General features: G+C 38.8%; 4 gene segments (V, D, J or C); all 4 read left to right on the top strand.

The window, feature by feature from the left end:
• Window positions 1-2885: 2885 nt before the first annotated feature.
• Window positions 2886-5795, top strand: LOC131982973 (Ig heavy chain V region 6.96-like). The segment is given in 3 exon segments: window positions 2886-2934; window positions 3022-3330; window positions 5734-5795. Coding segments are annotated over 3 exon segments (420 nt in total).
• A 3697-nt stretch (window positions 5796-9492) lies between these two features.
• On the top strand, window positions 9493-10574 carry LOC131982974 (Ig heavy chain V region 3-like). The segment is given in 3 exon segments: window positions 9493-9538; window positions 9674-10073; window positions 10568-10574. Coding segments are annotated over 3 exon segments (453 nt in total).
• A 215-nt stretch (window positions 10575-10789) lies between these two features.
• LOC131983215 (Ig heavy chain V region XIG14-like) lies at window positions 10790-11241 on the top strand. The segment is given in 2 exon segments: window positions 10790-10832; window positions 10934-11241. Coding segments are annotated over 2 exon segments (351 nt in total).
• A 1199-nt stretch (window positions 11242-12440) lies between these two features.
• LOC131983216 (immunoglobulin heavy variable 3-23-like) lies at window positions 12441-12876 on the top strand (the record flags this gene model as incomplete). The annotated part of the segment is given in 2 exon segments: window positions 12441-12489; window positions 12578-12876. Coding segments are annotated over 2 exon segments (348 nt in total), but the record flags the coding sequence as incomplete, so codon positions are not given.
• Between the last annotated feature and the right edge of the window lie 6506 nt (window positions 12877-19382).

Raw genomic sequence — 19382 nt, forward strand, 5'->3', positions numbered from 1 at the left:
CACGAAATATCAGGGCTTGAAGACCTCCGAAGAAGAAATCCGGCTCGGGATTTTTTTTGGTGTTTTTTTTTTTTTTTTAATCATGTTTAAATATATTTAAAAAAAACCCACCAAAAACCCTTAGTTAGATCTGGGTATGACCGGGGAGGGCGGCATTACGGTGGATAGCGTACAGCCTGCCGGAGAAGAAGAAGGCGGCTCATCGGCGAGGGTGCTTTAGACCCACGTCATTACTATTTCTCAAGAAAGTGACAAATCCAGCGGCGACTCCTTACTCTTTTTAACGACCTGCTAACGAGCCGGAGGCCGGCTCGTTAAGAAGAGCCGCCGTTAGCGGCAGTTAGCTCTATAGCAGTACAGTGTGTATCTGCTGCTGCTGCAGGAGAAACAGCGATCTGTTTGTTTACAACAAGCACCGGACACTGTGCGCAGATAGCGCGTACCGTTAATTCACGATCACTATGTTTATGGTGTGTGGCATGAGACTTTCCCGGTGGTAGTCGAAACACGGCTATACGGTCCGTGCGTGCACTCTCCCACATTTCTACCGGGCGCGGAACGGCTCCGCCGCGGGTTTGCTCCGTCCTCTGCCCGGCGTCAGTTCCCACCGGGCGCGTAACGGCAGCGTAGCGAGCCAGCCATATACACGCGAGATAACGAGGACACGGATAATCCTGACCATACGGGAGAGCGCGAGATCCCGTGATAAACTGTGTATAAGGTAAACAACAACAACAAACAGCTTACTTTGCTTCTCCAACGTGGAAGATCTGTTGATCTGACCATCTAGCCTTATAGAAAGAATGTGTTATGTCATCAGTGGCGGACTGGTGGGGGGGGGGGGGGTGCCCTCTAGAGTGGTGAAAATGAGAGAAAGTGCCTTATTGGCTGCCCTTTACACATGAAAAAACTTGCCCTCTACAGTTCCCCTTTATACAATAAATTATGATGTGCTCTCTAGAGATTCTATAATACAGTATCACCGAACTGTGAAAAATGTTATGTGAGATGTTTGCTCTCATTTAGCTCTCAAAATGCACAAAATAGATGCATTTTACTTAAAAATGTACAAATTTTCTCCCGGGGGGGGGGCATGCCCCCGGACCCCCCTACATGGTTCGGTTCGATACTTTTAATTGTCAGTACCATATCATTAATGACTTTGATCTGGATCTCCTTTTAACTTAATGCTAATATTTCATCATACATGATGCATCAGCACTTTTTGTGTGCTTATGGGGCCTCATGTTGTGCAGAATGGGCCCTTTTCATTTTTTTGCCCCTGCCCCTACCACAGTTTGAGTCCGCCACTGTATGTCATAAATGATTGATGCTGTTCCACTTCAACAATCCGACCCTTGTCGTCCATGTCTCCGACCCTCCGAGACCCTTTGATTGATTGATTGATTGATTGCTGATCTGGTGCCAAGACGTAATGTTGATGTGAAGTTGTTTTAGGCTGCATGAAGTGCATATTTTTTTATTTTGAAAGGATTCTGTATTTTCATCTCGTTAACAAGAATGTCAGTTTTCCAGTTATGCCGCCCCCCCCCCCATGCATAAAAAAAATTCAGGCACAGGATTTTTTTCTGCTTCAAGCCCTGAAATATTAATTTGTGGCCACAAAATACAAAATTGTGGCCACGAAATACTAATTCGTGGGAACGAAATAAGTATAACGTGCGCAGGAAATAATAATTAGGGCCTCGGGGCAATCGCACCGAGCACTACTGTTATACTGTGGATTTCTTCTTCTTCCTCTTCCGGACGTATTATGAATTATTATTGTTATCATATAACATCATAATCATCATCATCATCATCTCTTCAGACTTTTGAAAGTTAATTATTTCAAACAAAACGGGTAAATCCTGTGCTTCTCAAAGGATTGTTACCTTTAACTAAATCAAACCAATTAATTCTTAATTCTTTGGTTTTCACCAGCTGAAAATATTTGTATCAGAAAGAACAGATAAAAAAATGTATTTGGTGTTTGGAACATGATCACTCCTTGTGTTTTCATCTGTTGCTTCTTACAAGTAACAATAATTTTGATACTCCTCCAACTACGACTAATAATATGTATTATAATGCCCGACAGCAACACTGTACAAAAACTGAACAAGTCAAAAACCTTTCCTTGTCTCATGAAGCCACCAGAGGAGGAGCCCTCAGACCACTAATGATTTCAACACCAGCTCACTCACACGTCATCACTGTATATTTTCCAATAATTGAGACAGAATAACACTTAAATTGTTAAATATAATATGTTTCTTAGTGATATATTTACCAAGTGCTTATCAACATTTTCCTGTTATTATTTTTTTGTTTTTTTAACATTATCTTTTTTGTTTTTCATAACAAGCCAAGGGCTGGATCATCATATTGTGCCAATACATTATCAGATAGAAACCATTCAGCTCTCCCCTCCCCACCATAAACATTTACATGTTCCTCTCTCCCTCTTTCAACCTGACTATCTCAAGGGGAGTTTCACAATATATAAATTTAAAAAAAACAATGTTATTAATGAATTTAATTCATAATCAGCAGCAATATCCTATTACTTCTCGGTTGCATTTGAAAAAAAAACCAAAACATGTAGAATACATAAACATGTTCAAATGTTACAAGATGACTGACAGCAAAACAAGGATAGTGATGACATCAGCTAAAATATTAAAATGACAGAAATGACCAGATCCAGTCAGATAATTATTTTAAAGAATAACTCTAAATATAATCAGTCAGGTGAAAGTCATGGCATAAAATATGTTTCCTTCAATCAGAAAGGAGGAGTCAATGCAAAACTCAGATGTCTTCCACCTCTACTTATCTGACTGCAGAGAGGAGGACAGAGGACAGTGGACACACAGTTTAACATGATGGACTATAGGACAGGACTGCTGCTTCTAACTGTCTGCTGGGCAGGTGGAGACTTTTCTTAATTTTACACAGAACATATTTGTGTCGCAAATTCATTTAATTAATGTTTTCTTTTATCCTCTTGACTGACAGGTGTTGATGGTCAGACTCTGACAGAATCTGAACCAGCAGTTAAAAGTCCTGGAGGATCTCACAGATTGACCTGTACAGCCTCTGGATTCACATTCAGCAGCTATTGGATGGGCTGGATCAGACAGGCTCCTGGAAAAGGACTGGAGTGGATCGCTGCTATTACCAATGGTGGTGGCAGCCAGTACTACTCTCAGTCAGTCAGAGGGCGGTTTACCATCTCCAGAGACGACAGCAGACAGCAGCTGTATCTGCAGATGAACAGTCTGAAGACTGAAGATTCTGCTGTTTATTATTGTGCTCGAGAGCCACAGTGACTGGAGTTGGTTGAGCAGCTGTACAAAAACCTACAGTCCTCATTCTTACTGGGCTGATAGAACATGAAGTGTTTTTCATTAATTGCTGTGGATATACATTTTGTATTAATGTTTGTTTTAGTGTCTTGTGTTAAAAAATACTTTTTTTCTTATTGTTATGATTTATTTGACACATCATAAAAACACACAAGAAGAAACACACAATAAAGTTTCCTCATTCATAAAAGGGTCAAAGACAGAACAGCAATTTGAAAAACTGAAACTACTAGAAATTCTTTACATTTCTAATTTCACATCAAGAGAAAAGTGTGTGTAAATAATGTGAAAAAGAAAAAAATAAAGTTGTATTTGTCATATCAGGACACAGTGTGATTCTGACATATGTTTAGTGATTGATCACAATATTTATAGACCCAAAGAGACGATTGTTGTTATTAAATATGACAGCTCGACTGGCATCAAATTCCTGCAGAGGTTCTTTTATACAGGTAAAAACACCTTCATGAACCTGATATAGACTCTTCTTATGAGCTTCATTCAGAATAGGCCTGGGACGATAACAAATTTTGCTGGACGATATATTGTCCCACAAATTATTGTCGATAAACGATATTATTGTCAACATGATAATATATCATAATAATGCACACCCTTTCAAATACAATACACTTTTATTTCTCAGTGTTTTTTACGATTGTAATTGTAATTAACAAGAATAAGAATATTTTGACGAACTTTGATGTGGAATAAAAAACGTATTTTCCATAAGTAGTCCAAGATTCATGTATTACTGAACTAAGTACTACCTAGACTACTTGCATGTATAATATGAAGTACTTTTACTGAGTATTTTTCGAGTAATCCTGTGTCAAAATCCTTAATCCTTGAGTGTTCTTAATTTATTCACGCCGTGGATGTTCCTAAAGCCAAAACTTGGCTTGTTCCCATAAAGTGCTATAAAAATAGTATATATTGATATTTTTTTCGACATTAAACATGTCAGTCTTTTAGAACTACTTCAGCTTGAAATATAAATATAAAAAAATATTTTTTTTTGTATGTGTATAGAAAACAGACCCCACTTTTTTCCAGCCCTGTTTTCCTTGCCTGAGCCCAAGCTAGGTTTCGCTCTTGGAATAAATGACCTAGATCAGGTGTAAACCAGGGGTTATCCCTCCCCTTCACCTTACACCTTCTAAAGGGTGCATGTTTATCCACAATGTAAGTGAAGCTGTCACAGAAAAATTTCCAAGCAGTCTCCATATCATTAATTAGGACAATTTGCTCCCAATCACAGTGGTTAAGATCATGGACAAAACCTTGTTCAACAAAGGCCTTCAGATTTCGTTTGACCACAAAAAGAGGTTTAGATTTGGGAACCTTGGTATTTCGGACAGCAGCAATCACACAATGATCACTTATATCATTCGCAAAAACACCTGTCATCGAGTATTTGTGTGGGACATTAGTTAAGAACAGATCAATTAGGGATGACTTATCTGGGAATTTGGAGTTTGGGTGCGTAGGGCTCCCAATAATCTGAGTGAGGTTAAGAGAGATGCATGCAACTTTTAAATCGTCAGAAGAAGGTTTTAACCAATCCCAATTTAGGTCTCCGGACACAATGATTTCGTTATAATTTAATTTACCTATCAACTGGGTCAGTGCAGAAAGTGCCTCAGCAACAGCTGATGGGGGTCTGTAGCAACCAACAATAGTGATGCTAAATCCTTTAAATACTTCGACATTTAGGGCCAGAAATTCAAATTGCTTGACGACTGATACAGACACTAAGACATTAACAGAGAATTTTGACTTAACAAAAATTGCAATGCCCCCACCTCTTTTTGGGCGGTCAGCTCTGAAAACATTGTACCCATTTAAAGAAAGATCATCATCAGGGATCGATTTACTAAGCCAGGTTTCAGACAAGATGATAACGCCAGTGTTTGTTGATTTGGCCCAGATGCGAAGGGAGTCAATTTTAGGGAGCACACTTCGAATATTTAAATGGATAATACCCAGCCCTGTCCTGTTTTTAAAATCAGCAGGAGTATTACAGATAGCAATATCCGGCCCAGGATTAGGCTGTATGTTTCCAGATATCAATAAAAGAAGAAGAAGCAGACCTCTAAAATGAAGGACCCTCACAGAAAAATACACCTCAAAGATCGGAGGCTTAGTATGTGTTGATATAAGTCACCAGTCTTTGAGGCCAGTATGCTAAAGACTATTTGCTACATGTAATAAAGTGGACATGATACGCCATATAGACATCTAAAGAGAAAATTACTATAAAGAATGATTGCCTCGCCCATAACGAGTAATGATCGTCTATTATACATCTACTACAGTATTTCCGAAGAAAAGATCAATTAGATGTTATAATCACTTATTTCATTTTACAGATACAGTGTGACATGTGTGACAGATGGTTCCATGTGCAGTGCCTGGGGATGACTAAGGACCAAGTCAGAGATGCCAGGGCAAGCAAGTGGAATTGCTTGGTCTGCTCATAGGACTTTAGATCTTAACTATGTTGACATTATGTTTGTCTGTTGTGTTATGTCTTTAAATGACAGATTAGTCTTTGAATGACAATGTGTTGAAGGTGTTCATATTGTTTTATTTTAAAAGACACACTAAGTATATTTTTATATTTTTTTTACTTCATTTATTTAAAAAATGTCGAAGATGTAAATAGTATTTTGTATTTGATATCTATTTGAAATAGATCATTCTAATTTCAGAGATGCTTGTATGTGTGTGTTTATTGTAACACGAAAGCAACCTTAAGTAAACTGAACATCAAAAGCAAGAAACAACACAGCAGTCATCCCACAACAACTGTACATGTTTGAATTCTTTGGTACACTCCAGCCACCAGCTTCCTCTAAACTAGTCTTGCTAGCCACACTTGCCCTCGTCCTGCTCTGCCAGCTATAACAACCTATAACTTTCTTGACACTAATCCAGCCCAATATGAAGGTGCTAAACTACTACTTCAGTAGTATATGAGTCTTGGACTATTTGTGGAAAACAAGTTTTTTATTGCACATCAAAGTTGGGTGAAATATCCTTATTCTTGTTCTCTGTTAAGGATTTTGATCCAGGATTACTCGAAAAGTACACAGTAAAAGTACTTCATATTATGCATGCAAGTAGTCTAGGCAGTACTTAGTTCAGTAGTACACGAATCTTGGGCTACTTATGGAAAATAATGTTTTTATTCCACATCAAAGTTCGTCAAAATATCCTTATTCTTGTTCTCTGGTCAGGATTTTGATCCAGGATTACTCGAAAAGTACACAGTAAAAGTACTTCATATTATACAAGCAAGTAGTCTAGGCAGAACTTAGTTCAGTAGTACATGAATCTTGGACTACTTATGGAAAATATTTCTTTTATTCCACATCAAAGTTCGTCAAAATATCCTTATTCTTGTTCTCTGTTAAGGATTTTGATCCAGGATTACTCGAAAAGTACACAGTAAAAGTACTTCATATTATGCATGCAAGTAGTCTAGGCAGTACTTAGTTCAGTAGTACACGAATCTTGGACTACTTATGAAAAATATTTCTTTTATTCCACATCAAAGTTCGTCAAAATATCCTTATTCTTGTTCTCTGGTCAGGATTTTGATCCAGGATTACTCGAAAAGTACACAGTAAAAGTACTTCATATTATGCATGCAAGTAGTCTAGGCAGTACTTAGTTCAGTAGTACACGAATCTTGGGCTACTTATGGAAAATAATGTTTTTATTCCACATCAAAGTTCGTCAAAATATCCTTATTCTTGTGCTCTGTTAAGGATTTTGATCCAGGATTACTCGAAAAGTACACAGTAAAAGTACTTCATATTATGCATGCAAGTAGTCTAGGCAGTACTTAGTTCAGTAGTACACGAATCTTGGACTACTTATGGAAAATAATGTTTTTATTCCACATCAAAGTTCGTCAAAATATCCTTATTCTTGTGCTCTGTTAAGGATTTTGATCCAGGATTACTCGAAAAGTACACAGTAAAAGTACTTCATATTATGCATGCAAGTAGTCTAGGCAGTACTTAGTTCAGTAGTACATGAATCTTGGACTACTTATGGAAAATAATGTTTTTATTCCACATCAAAGTTCGTCAAAATATCCTTATTCTTGTGCTCTGTTAAGGATTTTGATCCAGGATTACTCGAAAAGTACACAGTAAAAGAACTTCATATTATGCATGCAAGTAGTCTAGTCAGTACTTAGTTCAGTAGTACACGAATCTTGGGCTACTTATGGAAAATAATGTTTTTATTCCACATCAAAGTTCGTCAAAATATCCTTATTCTTGTGCTCTGTTAAGGATTTTGATCCAGGATTACTCGAAAAGTACACAGTAAAAGTACTTCATATTATGCATGCAAGTAGTCTAGGCAGTACTTAGTTCAGTAGTACACGAATCTTGGACTACTTATGGAAAATAATGTTTTTATTCCACATCAAAGTTCGTCAAAATATCCTTATTCTTGTGCTCTGTTAAGGATTTTGATCCAGGATTACTCGAAAAGTACACAGTAAAAGTACTTCATATTATGCATGCAAGTAGTCTAGGCAGTACTTAGTTCAGTAGTACACGAATCTTGGACTACTTATGGAAAATAATGTTTTTATTCCACATCAAAGTTCGTCAAAATATCCTTATTCTTGTTCTCTGTTAAGGATTTTGACAAAGTATTACTCTAAAAGTACACAGTAAAAGTACTTCATATTATGCATGCAAGTAGTCTATGAAGTACTTAGTTCAGTAGTACACGAATCTTGGACTACTTATGGAAAATAATGTTTTATTCCACATCAAAGTTCGTCAAAATATACTTATTCTTGTTCTCTGGTCAGGATTTTGACAAAGTATTACTCTAAAAGTACACAGTAAGAGTACTTCATATTATGCATGCAAGTCGTCTAGGAAGTACTTAGTTCAGAAGTGTATGAATCCAAAACTACTTATGGAAACAATTGTTGTTTTCTCACATGTCGTCTTTTACATCACTACCGGGAATAATTACTGTAAAAGTATCGTATGTTTCATGGGTCTGATTATATTTATATTATATTATTATTATTATTATATTTTATTTATATTTAATATTGAGAGACTGCAGTCTGTTCCATCAGTCCAGCAGCTCTTCAGAGCGGTTTCATCACGAATACCGTAAATGTTAGTAGATTCGCGCACTTGAAAAAAATGTTCTGCTGACTTGACCAAGCAAACGCGAACTCCTGCTGGCTTGACCGCAGTGGGAAAACTGGGTCGGGTGGTTCTGCTTTAGATGGGCATGCAAGTTTGTTGTGGTGGCTTTTTTTGTTGCCACCACTTGAACAAATTCGGCATACAGGCTCGTCCGTGTGTTGATGGGCTCACCTTTTTCATTCGGTTTGAAACCGACATATTCCCACACCGGGGCTGTGGCATTTGGCTTTGCAATCATCTTTTTTCCTGGCGTTGCTCCGCACAAGGCTCACCTGCTGCACTCTGTGTGTAGCCAATGCTAGCGGCCCAGCCTTCCCCACAGAGACAAAGAGACTGAATGACTGACAGGAGGGTTCACTCCGCTCATTCTGCTATGGAACAAAAGTGCCCAGGTGCTGAGATCGAGCACAGAGTGAACCCTCTTGTCATCCAGCCTGCTTGGAGGCAACAGACGAGGAAAACAAACACGCATGCGCATGGCGATATATCGAGGCCGGCAAAATTATTGAGTTCATTTAATTTATCGTGCGATTAATTGATTTATTGACTATCGGCCCAGGCCTAATTCAGAACAAATTGAAGAAAACATTTTTCTAGATATTTGTGATTAGGGCCTTTGTGCAAATATGTATTTTGATGTTTTTGTTATTATTACTGTTATTTTATTGTTTTAATTATCTTTAATTAATTATCAATAATCACTTCCAAAAAGTGTTCCTGTCTCTGGATGTGTTATTGTATAACCATTAAAAGGACAAAAATGTAATAAATTATAAATCATTCATTTAACTCTGTGTTTTCAGGAGCCCCTCCCTCCCCATGATGTGCTGATGCAAATGTTCAGTGTGTGCAGTGTACTTGTGTCCTGCTGACTGCTCTTGTACTTTGTGTGGAGCATCAGAGGTCACATCTCCAGCCTCAGGATGATCAACACACTCACTCTTCTGCTGGTTGCTCTCTCTCTGCCCTGTGAGTTCTCCTGCTGACTGCTGTTTGATCTTTGATCAGACAACATGGACTGATGGTCGCTCAGTGATACCAGAAAACTTCCCACATAACTGTCTCACTTTCTTCTGTGGTTCCTCTCTCCTTTCATCTCATCAGGTTGTACAGGTCAGAGCATGGAGTCCATTCCCTCCAGTTCAGTGGTGAAAAAGCCCGGGGAGACTCTCAGTCTCTCCTGCAGGGGATCTGGCTTCACATTTAGCTGCTGCAGCATGCACTGGATCAGACAACCTGCAGGAAAAGCTCTGGAGTGGATCGGGAATGGCTTTTCCGTTGCCAGTAGAAACAATTATGCCAGCAGTGTGAGAGGCCGTGTAGAAGTCAGTAGAGATGACAGCAACAGCATGACGTATCTGAGACTGTCCAACTTACAGCCAGAGGACTCTGCTGTGTATTACTGTGCCAAACACACAGTGGTTAAAGGAAGCAGAGAGGCTCTACAAAAACCTCAAACTAGTTATTCTCACAAGTACCAACAGATGGCAGTAGAAGATAAGAAGTCAGATGACACGAAGGAGAGAATGTCTCTAAACACACACACACACACACACACACAGTGAAAGCAACAGTTGATGCTGTGGCTTGTGACTTCCTGTGTTGTCGGGTTAAAAATGTTTAATAATGTTCCCATTGTTGATTTAATGAATAACAGCAGGTATTGATAATATATCTGGACATTTATACATGATGTGTCTAGAACATGGATAGACCACCAAATGCTGCTGAGCAAAATAAGTGAATATGTTACATTTTACAATTGACAAACATGGCAGTTAAATAATTCATTCAATCATGAATTAATTCATCATTATTACAAAAATAATATGAAAGAAAGATATAAATCATACATGACACAATGAGTAGATATAATTTTTTTCACCCTGTCAATTAACTGGGCAAGTAAGAACAATAAATGTTTTTCTGACAAAGCTCCTGGTACAAAGACAATATGTCTGCATTACAGTAACTAATGAGCTGTTTAAATGTCTGCAGGTACTGAGGGTCAAACACTGACTGAGTCTGAACCAGTGGTTAAAACACCTGGAGAGTCCCACACTACTTATGACAGGACAGTCCATCCTTCCTTTACAGCCTGTCAGTGTCCTTCTCTATGCAAAGTGAACTTCCTCACAGTCTGCTATAAAGACTTGATATCATGCTGTCAGTTGCAGCAGAAGAAGAGAAGCTCCCATCAGATCACCTTCAATACCAACCATGTTCTCTGTAGCTGTGCTGCTGCTGCTGGCTGCTGGGTCCTGTGAGTCTCACTGAGGCAGAGACACTGACAGTATGATCACAGCACACTGACTGTTCACTCTTATTACACTCATTCAATATTCAACATGTTTTCCTCCACAGGTGTAAAGTGTGAAACGCTGACTCAGCCAGCCTCTGTGACTGTGCAGCCAGGTCAACGTCTGACCATCACCTGTCAGGTCTCTTATTCTCTTAGCACCTATAGTACACATTGGATCAGACAGTCTGCAGGGAAAGGACTGGAGTGGATTGGATATCACTGTACTGGATGCACTGCAGTTTACAAAGATTCACTGAAGAACAAGTTCAGTATCAGCCTCGACTCTTCCAGCAAAACTGTGATTCTAAACGGACAGAATGTGCAGCCTGAAGACACTGCTGTGTATTACTGTGCCAGAGAGCCACAGTGACACAAAGCATCAGTAGAGCTGAACAAAAACCCCTCAGTGCCTGAACACATGAAGCCACCAGAGGAGGAGCCCTCAGACCACTAATGACTTCAACACCAGCTCACTGTTACAGTAAAGAGACAAACATTTTTTTATTTTTATAAATGGTTCTCAGTTTAAGTACTTGGATCTTATAATCATATACATGAATATATATTCATCCCTTTAGAAAAATGAGTCAAATTGTGATGCAATTTTAAAGAAGAACTATCATGTTATGAAAACCATTCACTCAACAATATTAAATATTCAGCATCTAACAATGGACAGTCTATCAGTCAGTATCTCTTTCTAAATATAATTCAAAATAGACAACAGCAACACATGATTGTTTTCAGAGTCAGTCAAATGTAGAAAGGAGTGTTGGTGTGGAGGTTGGTGAGATCAGAGGAGGCCTGGTCATGGAGGACTTTGCTCCACTCTCTCTTCTATTCTTCACTCACAGTTTTTGAAATGTGGCGTCCATACATGAATTAATATGGTGAGGTCGTTGGTCAGGGTGGAGATAGGTCAGTGATGATGGATCGGATGGATATATAGAGGTTGATATAATCACTGTAAAAGTGGAGATCATGATGACGGATCATATTAGAGAGCTGCATATACAGCATGAACAGCAAAGGACCAAGCATGGCGCTCTGAGGGACGCCTTGGGACAGAGTAAATATGGTAAAGATGGAGGTGTTCATGCTGATAATCTGCTGTCTGTCTATGAGATATGACTTAAGTCAGGAGAAGGCAGTGCAGGTGATGTTAAGAGAGGATTAAAGTCACTAAAATATTCACAGGAGGAGACCTCAAGCATTATTTATGCTTTACTGAAGTACTTAGTGTATTGTAGGCATTTTAATTGAGGTCAGCCAGACAAGACTAAATTGTGCCAACTTAAAAAATTAAGATTTAATTCATCCATCAGTAAAACTGGCTCATTCTTAAGAATTACATTGGGGCCAAAGTCAACGTTGATTCTGGGCGAGCTTCAGGCTACATCATCAGAAGCTCCCCAATCAATCACAGAACTCAAAGCCATAATTTATTGCCAAATATATCTTGTTGTATCCTCCCTTTGAGGAGGAGTCAATGCAAAACTCAGATGTCTTCCACCTCTACTTATCTGACTGCAGAGAGGAGGACAGAGGACAGTGGACACACAGTTTAACATGATGGACTATAGGACAGGACTGCTGCTTCTAACTGTCTGCTGGGCAGGTGGAGACTTTTCTTAATTTTACACGGACCATATTTGTGTCGCCAGTTTATTGAATTTAATGTTTTATTTTATCCTCTTGACTGACAGGTGTTGATGGTCAGACTCTGACAGAATCTGAACCAGCAGTTAAAAGTCCTGGAGGATCTCACAGATTGACCTGTACAGCCTCTGGACTTGATGTTAGTAGCTACTGGATGGGCTGGATCAGACAGGCTCCTGGAAAAGGACTGGAGTGGATCGCTGCTATTACCAATGGTGGTGGCAGCCAGTACTACTCTCAGTCAGTCAGAGGGCGGTTTACCATCTCCAGAGACGACAGCAGAAAGCAGCTGTATCTGCAGATGAACAGTCTGAAGACTGAAGATTCTGCTGTTTATTATTGTGCTCGACAGCCACAGTGACTGGAGTTGGTTGAGCAGCTGTACAAAAACCTACAGTCCTCTTTCTTACTGGACTGATAGAATATGAAGTGTTTTTCATGAATTGCTGTGGATATACATTTTGTATTAATGTTTGTTTAAGTGTCTTGTGTTAAAAAAATACTTTTTTTCTTATTGTTGAATTATTGAATGAATTTTTAATTATTTGACACATCATAAAACCACACAAGAAAAAACACACAACAAAGTTTCCTCATTCATAAAAGGGTGAAAGACAGAACAGCAATTTGAGTGTTAAACTGAAACTACTAGATATTCTTTACATTTCTAATTTCACATCAAGACAAAGTGTGTGTAAATAATGTGAAAAATAAAAAAATAAAGTTGTATTTATCGTATCAGGACACAGTGTGATTCTGACATATGTTTAGTGATTGATCACAATATTTATAGACCCAAAGAGACGATTGTTGTCATTAAATATGACAGCTCGACTGGCATCAAATTCCTGCAGAGGTTCTTTTATACAGGTAAAAACACCTTCATAAACCTGAGATAGACTCTTCTTATGAGCTTCATTCAGAACAAATTTCAGGAGCCCCTCCCTCCCCATGATGTGCTGATGCAAATGTTCAGTGTGTGCAGTGTACTTGTGTCCTGCTGACTGCTCTTGTACTTTGTGTGGAACATCAGAGGTCACATCTCCAGCCTCAGGATGATCAACACACTCACTCTTCTGCTGGTTGCTCTCTCTCTGCCCTGTGAGTTCTCCTGCTGACTGCTGTTTGATCTTTGATCAGACAACATGGACTGATGGTCGCTCAGTGATACCAGAAAACTTCCCACATGACTGTCTCACTTTCTTCTATGGTTCCTCTCTCCTTTCATCTCATCAGGTTGTACAGGTCAGAGCATGGAGTCCATTCCTTCCAGTTCAGTGGTGAAAAAGCCCGGGGAGACTCTCAGTCTCTCCTGCAGGGGATCTGGCTTCACATTTAGCTGCTGCAGCATGCACTGGATCAGACAACCTGCAGGAAAAGCTCTGGAATGGATCGGCCGTGTTTACAGCGATGCAAGTAGAACAGATTATGCCAGCAGCATGCAAGGACGAATAGAAGTCACCAGAGATAATAGCAACAGCATGACGTATCTGAGACTGTCCAACTTACAGCCAGAGGACTCTGCTGTGTATTACTGTGCAAAACACACAGTGGTTAAAGGAAGCAGAGAGGCTCTACAAAAACCTCAAACTAGTTATTCTCACAAGTACCAACAGGTGGCAGTAGAAGATAAGAAGTCAGATGACACGAAGGAGAGAATGTCTCTAAACACACACACACACGCACACACACACACACGCACACACACACACACACACACACACACACACTGTGAAAGCAACAGTTGATGCTGTGGTTTGTGACTTCCTGTGTTGTCGGGTTAAAAATGTTCCCATTGTTGATTTAAAGAATAACAGCAGGTATTGATAATATATTTGGACATTTATACATGATGTGTCTAGAACATGGATAGACCACCAAATGCTGCTGAGAAAAATAAATGAACATGTTCAATTTTACAACAAACTAACATAGCAGTTAAACCATTTGAAAATGATTTATTCATGATTTAAGTCATACAATTACAATAATGATATAACAGAAAGATGTAAATCACATTTCACAATGAGCAGACCTGATCATTTTGCTTGTTTTTCTAACTGGGCAGGTAAGAACAATAAATGCTTTTGTGACAAAGCTCCTGGTACAAAGACAATATGTCTGCATTGCAGTAACTAATGAGCTGTTTAAATGTCTGCAGGTACTGAGGGTCAAACACTGACTGAGTCTGAACCAGTGGTTAAAACACCTGGAGAGTCCCACACGACTTATGACAGGACAGCCCATCCTTCCTTTACAGCCTGTCAGTGTCCTTCTCTATGCAAAGTGAACTTCCTTACAGTCTGCTATAAAGACTTGATATCATGCTGTCAGTTGCAGCAGAAGAAGAGAAGCTCCCATCAGATCACCTTCAATACCAACCATGTTCTCTGTAGCTGTGCTGCTGCTGCTGGCTGCTGGATCCTGTGAGTCTCACTGAGGCAGAGACACTGACAGTATGATCACAGCACACTGACTGTTCACTCTTATTACACTCATTCAATATTCTACATGTTTTCCTCCACAGGTGTAAAGTGTGAAACGCTGACTCAGCCAGCCTCTGTGACTGTGCAGCCAGGTTAACGTCTGACCATCACCTGTCAGGTCTCTTATTCTCTTAGCAACTACTTCACACATTGGATCAGACAGCCTGCAGGGAAAGGACTGGAGTGGATTGGATATCACCGTGTTGGATACACTGCATATTACAAAGATTCACTGAAGAACAAGTTCAGTATCAGCCTCGACTATTCCAGCAACACAGTGACTCTAAACGGACAGAATGTGCAGCCTGAAGACACTGCTGTGTATTACTGTGCCAGGAGAGACACAGTGACACAAAGCATCCTCCAAGGAGGAGCCCTCAGACCACTAATGACTTCAACACCAGCTCACTGTTACAGTAAACAGGAAGTCTAAGAACAAAGGTTCTTCATCTCATTTTACAGCAGCATTTTATATCAAATAAATAATCTGAAATTATTATCATTGAAACATCATTGTGTGTACAAAAACCTTTCTAAGTACAGTAGAAATTAACCCTTAAAAGTCAGCTTCTCTTCTATGACATTTTTGGTTCCTGAAAATCTAAATCACAACTGCTTTATTGGGTAAATCAAAAGTCTTTAGCCAACTTCATTATGATCAAAGTCAAACCTAACAATCTAAACTGTCAGAGATTCAAGTTCCACCTTCTCTTTGTTTGAGATGAAGAACAACACGTAAAAGTTTCATCACCATTTAGAATTATTTGAATATACTTTAGTCAGCTGATTTAGTGTCAATAGTATGTAAATCTCCTCCTTGTGTTGCCTCATAAAGAAGTGAAGTGTGTGTGTGTGTGTGTGTGTGTGTCAGTGAGAGGACAGAAGAGCTCACATCAGTTCAGCTTCAACATCAACCATGTTCTCTGTAGCTCTGATACTGCTGCTGGCAGCTGGATCCTGTGAGCAGCTTTTAGTGGATTCACACTAATAAACACATTAGAAACACTGAATATTGACATGAATGATGGAGATCATGTTGATTTGTGTTTCCACAGGTGTGAACAGTATTGATCTCATCCAGCCAGACTTTGTGCATCCTGGACAGTCTTTGACCATCAGCTGTCAGGTCTCTGGTTATTCTCTGACTGATGACAGCTATACAACAGGTTGGATCAGACAGTGTGAAGGAAAACACATGGACTGGATCTCCCATCAGTGGGGTGGAGGTACCTTAAATTAAAATAATGCTCTGAAGAACAAGTTCAGCTCCAGCAGAGACACGTCTGCTCTAACAGGGACTCTAAAAGACAGAATCTGCAGCCCGAGGACACAGCTGTGTATTACTGTGTCCGTGTAGCTCCACAGTGATACAAACCACCAACAGACCTGCACAAATAGTCAGCAACCATGGGACTCAACCACAAAAACAAGTTCTAAATGTGAACATTATCAAAATAAACACTCTTTACTCAGTATAGAAGAGACTTAAAATAACTTTTTTTCCCCACAATGCAAAATGTACACGACACATTTTTTAAAAATGCATCTGTTGTTTATTTGGAGAAGAGATGAGGAACCTCTTTTCCTGTTTTCATGGGGAGCAATAACATCTGATAACTTCACTATAACCTAAACAGCAGCTCTGTCTCCTCACAAATACATAATGAGAGGTAAATGTCACTCTTGTAATTGGGCCAGTGTGGAAAATAAAGCTCTAATCAGCTTCACCGTGAGTTAAAGATTGTCATTGTAGATCGTTGTAGTTTAAATATTTTCCATCAGTTCAGAAATGAGTTTCCAGGACTTTGATATTTGAGTTTCCTCTGCTGTTGTAGAGATACTCTACTTATAGAAATGTGTCACATGTTCCTCATTAAACCTGCAGAGGGAGGTCTATGCAAACTCTTCCTCTCTTATAAACACACCATCAGAAACTGAGAGCGTTTCTATATTTCTGAAACACTCAGAAAGTCAGAAAGCTCTGAACTACAGTGTTCATCACAGAATGGACAATACAATTATCTGGAGTTTATTATTTGCAGTTGCTATTCACGGTGAGAAAATCAATGGTGCTTTTTAAATGTCCGACCTGTGATTTACAAGTTTGATGGATAATGATCAAAATGTTTCTACTTCCAGGAGTTTGGAGTGAGATCAAACTGGAGCAGTCTCCCTCTGAGGGGAAGAGACCTGGAGAGACAGTGAAGATGTCATGCATCATATCTGGTTATAGCATGACGAGCGGCTATTTTAGCTGGATACGACAGAGGTCAGGGAAAGCTCTGGAGTGGATTGGGTGGATGAACTCAGGTTCAAACGCTGCTAGCTACGGCAGCTCCTTTCAAAGCCGTTTCATCATGACTGAAGATGTTCCCAGCAGCACTCAGTACCTCGAGGTCAAGAGCCTGACAGCAGAAGATTCTGCTGTTTACTTCTGTGCTCGAGAGACACAGTGACTGAAGACAGTAGAGCAGCTGCACAAAAACCTCCACAGACAACAAACAGCAAAGTGATCTCAATGATATCTGAGTTTTCTCACCATAATCCAGTTAACATCATCTGTGGATTGTATATACACCTTATATTAATGTGTTGTTTGAATAGTCTTTATGATGTTACATTAGTCAGCCACAAAAGAAAGTATCAACACACTGCAAATTTTTTGGTTCTTACCAACAAAACAAAAAAAAAACTTACATTAAGAAGTGTTAGATAATTTATTTTGTTTTAAGAGTTAATTTCTTTCTTTCTTTTTTAGTGTTCAACATGCTTATTTCTAGATTTAACAATCTTAATCCAAGAAATCTTGTCTGGTGAAATTATCTTTCCATGCAGCAAGATCATTTCCCTCAGATTTAGTATGTTTATCTTGTTTTTATCTTGTTTTTAGACGCCCCTTTTTTGTCATGCAGTTATTCATGACTAACAAGGAACAAGGAAATGGTTTAAATATTTAATTACACCAGAACCGACAACAGGTGAAATTGACTTGTGGCTGTTTTTCATATGTACGTTACATTGTTTCATTAAAATATTTTATCCACCGAGTCTTTGACTTTTCCTAAAAGTGCATTATGTAGCACTCCTGATTGTTCAAATTATCAAGATTAAGCAAAATTTAAAAAAAAAAAATGCGGGTATAATTTTTTTAAATTAAAATTGTATATTACGATGGAAACAGCTTCTGTCTTCTACTGTATGTAACAGAGCTTCATCATAAATCATAGGCTAACCTTTGCTGTGGACAATAGAAACAGATTCATGAATACTTCTCAATGCTTTCAGTGAAGAAGAGTCAGGTGGTGGGGAGGCCTCACAACTGAAGAAATTACTAAATATAATATATAAGCATTGTGACGGTCCCCGTCTAGTGTTGATGTGCTGATGTGGTTGACAGTTGTTTCTCCTATGTGTCCTTGAAGGTACCATCAGCAGATTGCGGATTTGGAGCACCTGATTCAGGCGCTCCTAAAAGGATAAAAACCCAGAGTCAATGTGGCTCTTTCTCTCTGGGCTGCATCCCACCAGCAGCACTTTCTCTTTGTTTGGTTTCTGCTTTGTTTCCACTTAACAACTTTTCCACTTCATATTGCTCACACATCCATATTTACATTACTGATGTTACTGACTTAAACACTTCACATGTGTACTTATTACGTCGGTTGTTTAAGTTAATTTAATAAATGTATTAATTTCTAGACATCCTACAGTGTCCTGTTCCGTATTTGTCATAGCCTAGGAGCCGGGTTATGACAGCATATATTGGACATGAATCATGAAGTTGTTTTGCTTTACAGAGATACATAGCACCATCTCATGGTTTTAATGAAGATGCTTAACTAATTAAACAGCTTTTATTTTTCATGATTATGATTATGCAAATTTGAATGCACATTTTTCCAAATTTATTCAAATTCAAATTGACTGAAGACAGTGGAGCAGTTGCACAAAAACCTCTACAGACAACAAACTAAAGTGATCTCAATGATATCTGAGTTTTATCAACATGTGCAAAATCACGTTAATATATCCACATCAGTGTTAATTTTGACAGCAAATTCTGATTTAGTCTTAGTCTTTTGAATAACACACCATTTAGTTTTAGTCATATTTTAGTCATCTGAAATCTTTTAGTCTTAGTCTAGTTTTTGTCGACTAAATGTCAAAAGAGTTTTAGTCTTAGTCTAGTCTTAAGTCTTTTAGTCTTAGTTTAGTCTTAGTCTAGATTTAGACACAGATTGAACAGTTACAGATACAAAACATGTATTTTATTTTGAATTTCAAAACCATTAACTGTGGCTTTGCTCCCTGAAAAAGAAGTGCATTCTCCCTGAATGATATGCAATGCATATAACATTTTCAAGAT

Source organism: Centropristis striata, chromosome 13 (genome assembly GCF_030273125.1).
Source record: "Centropristis striata isolate RG_2023a ecotype Rhode Island chromosome 13, C.striata_1.0, whole genome shotgun sequence".
NCBI classification, from domain to species: domain Eukaryota; kingdom Metazoa; phylum Chordata; class Actinopteri; order Perciformes; family Serranidae; genus Centropristis; species Centropristis striata.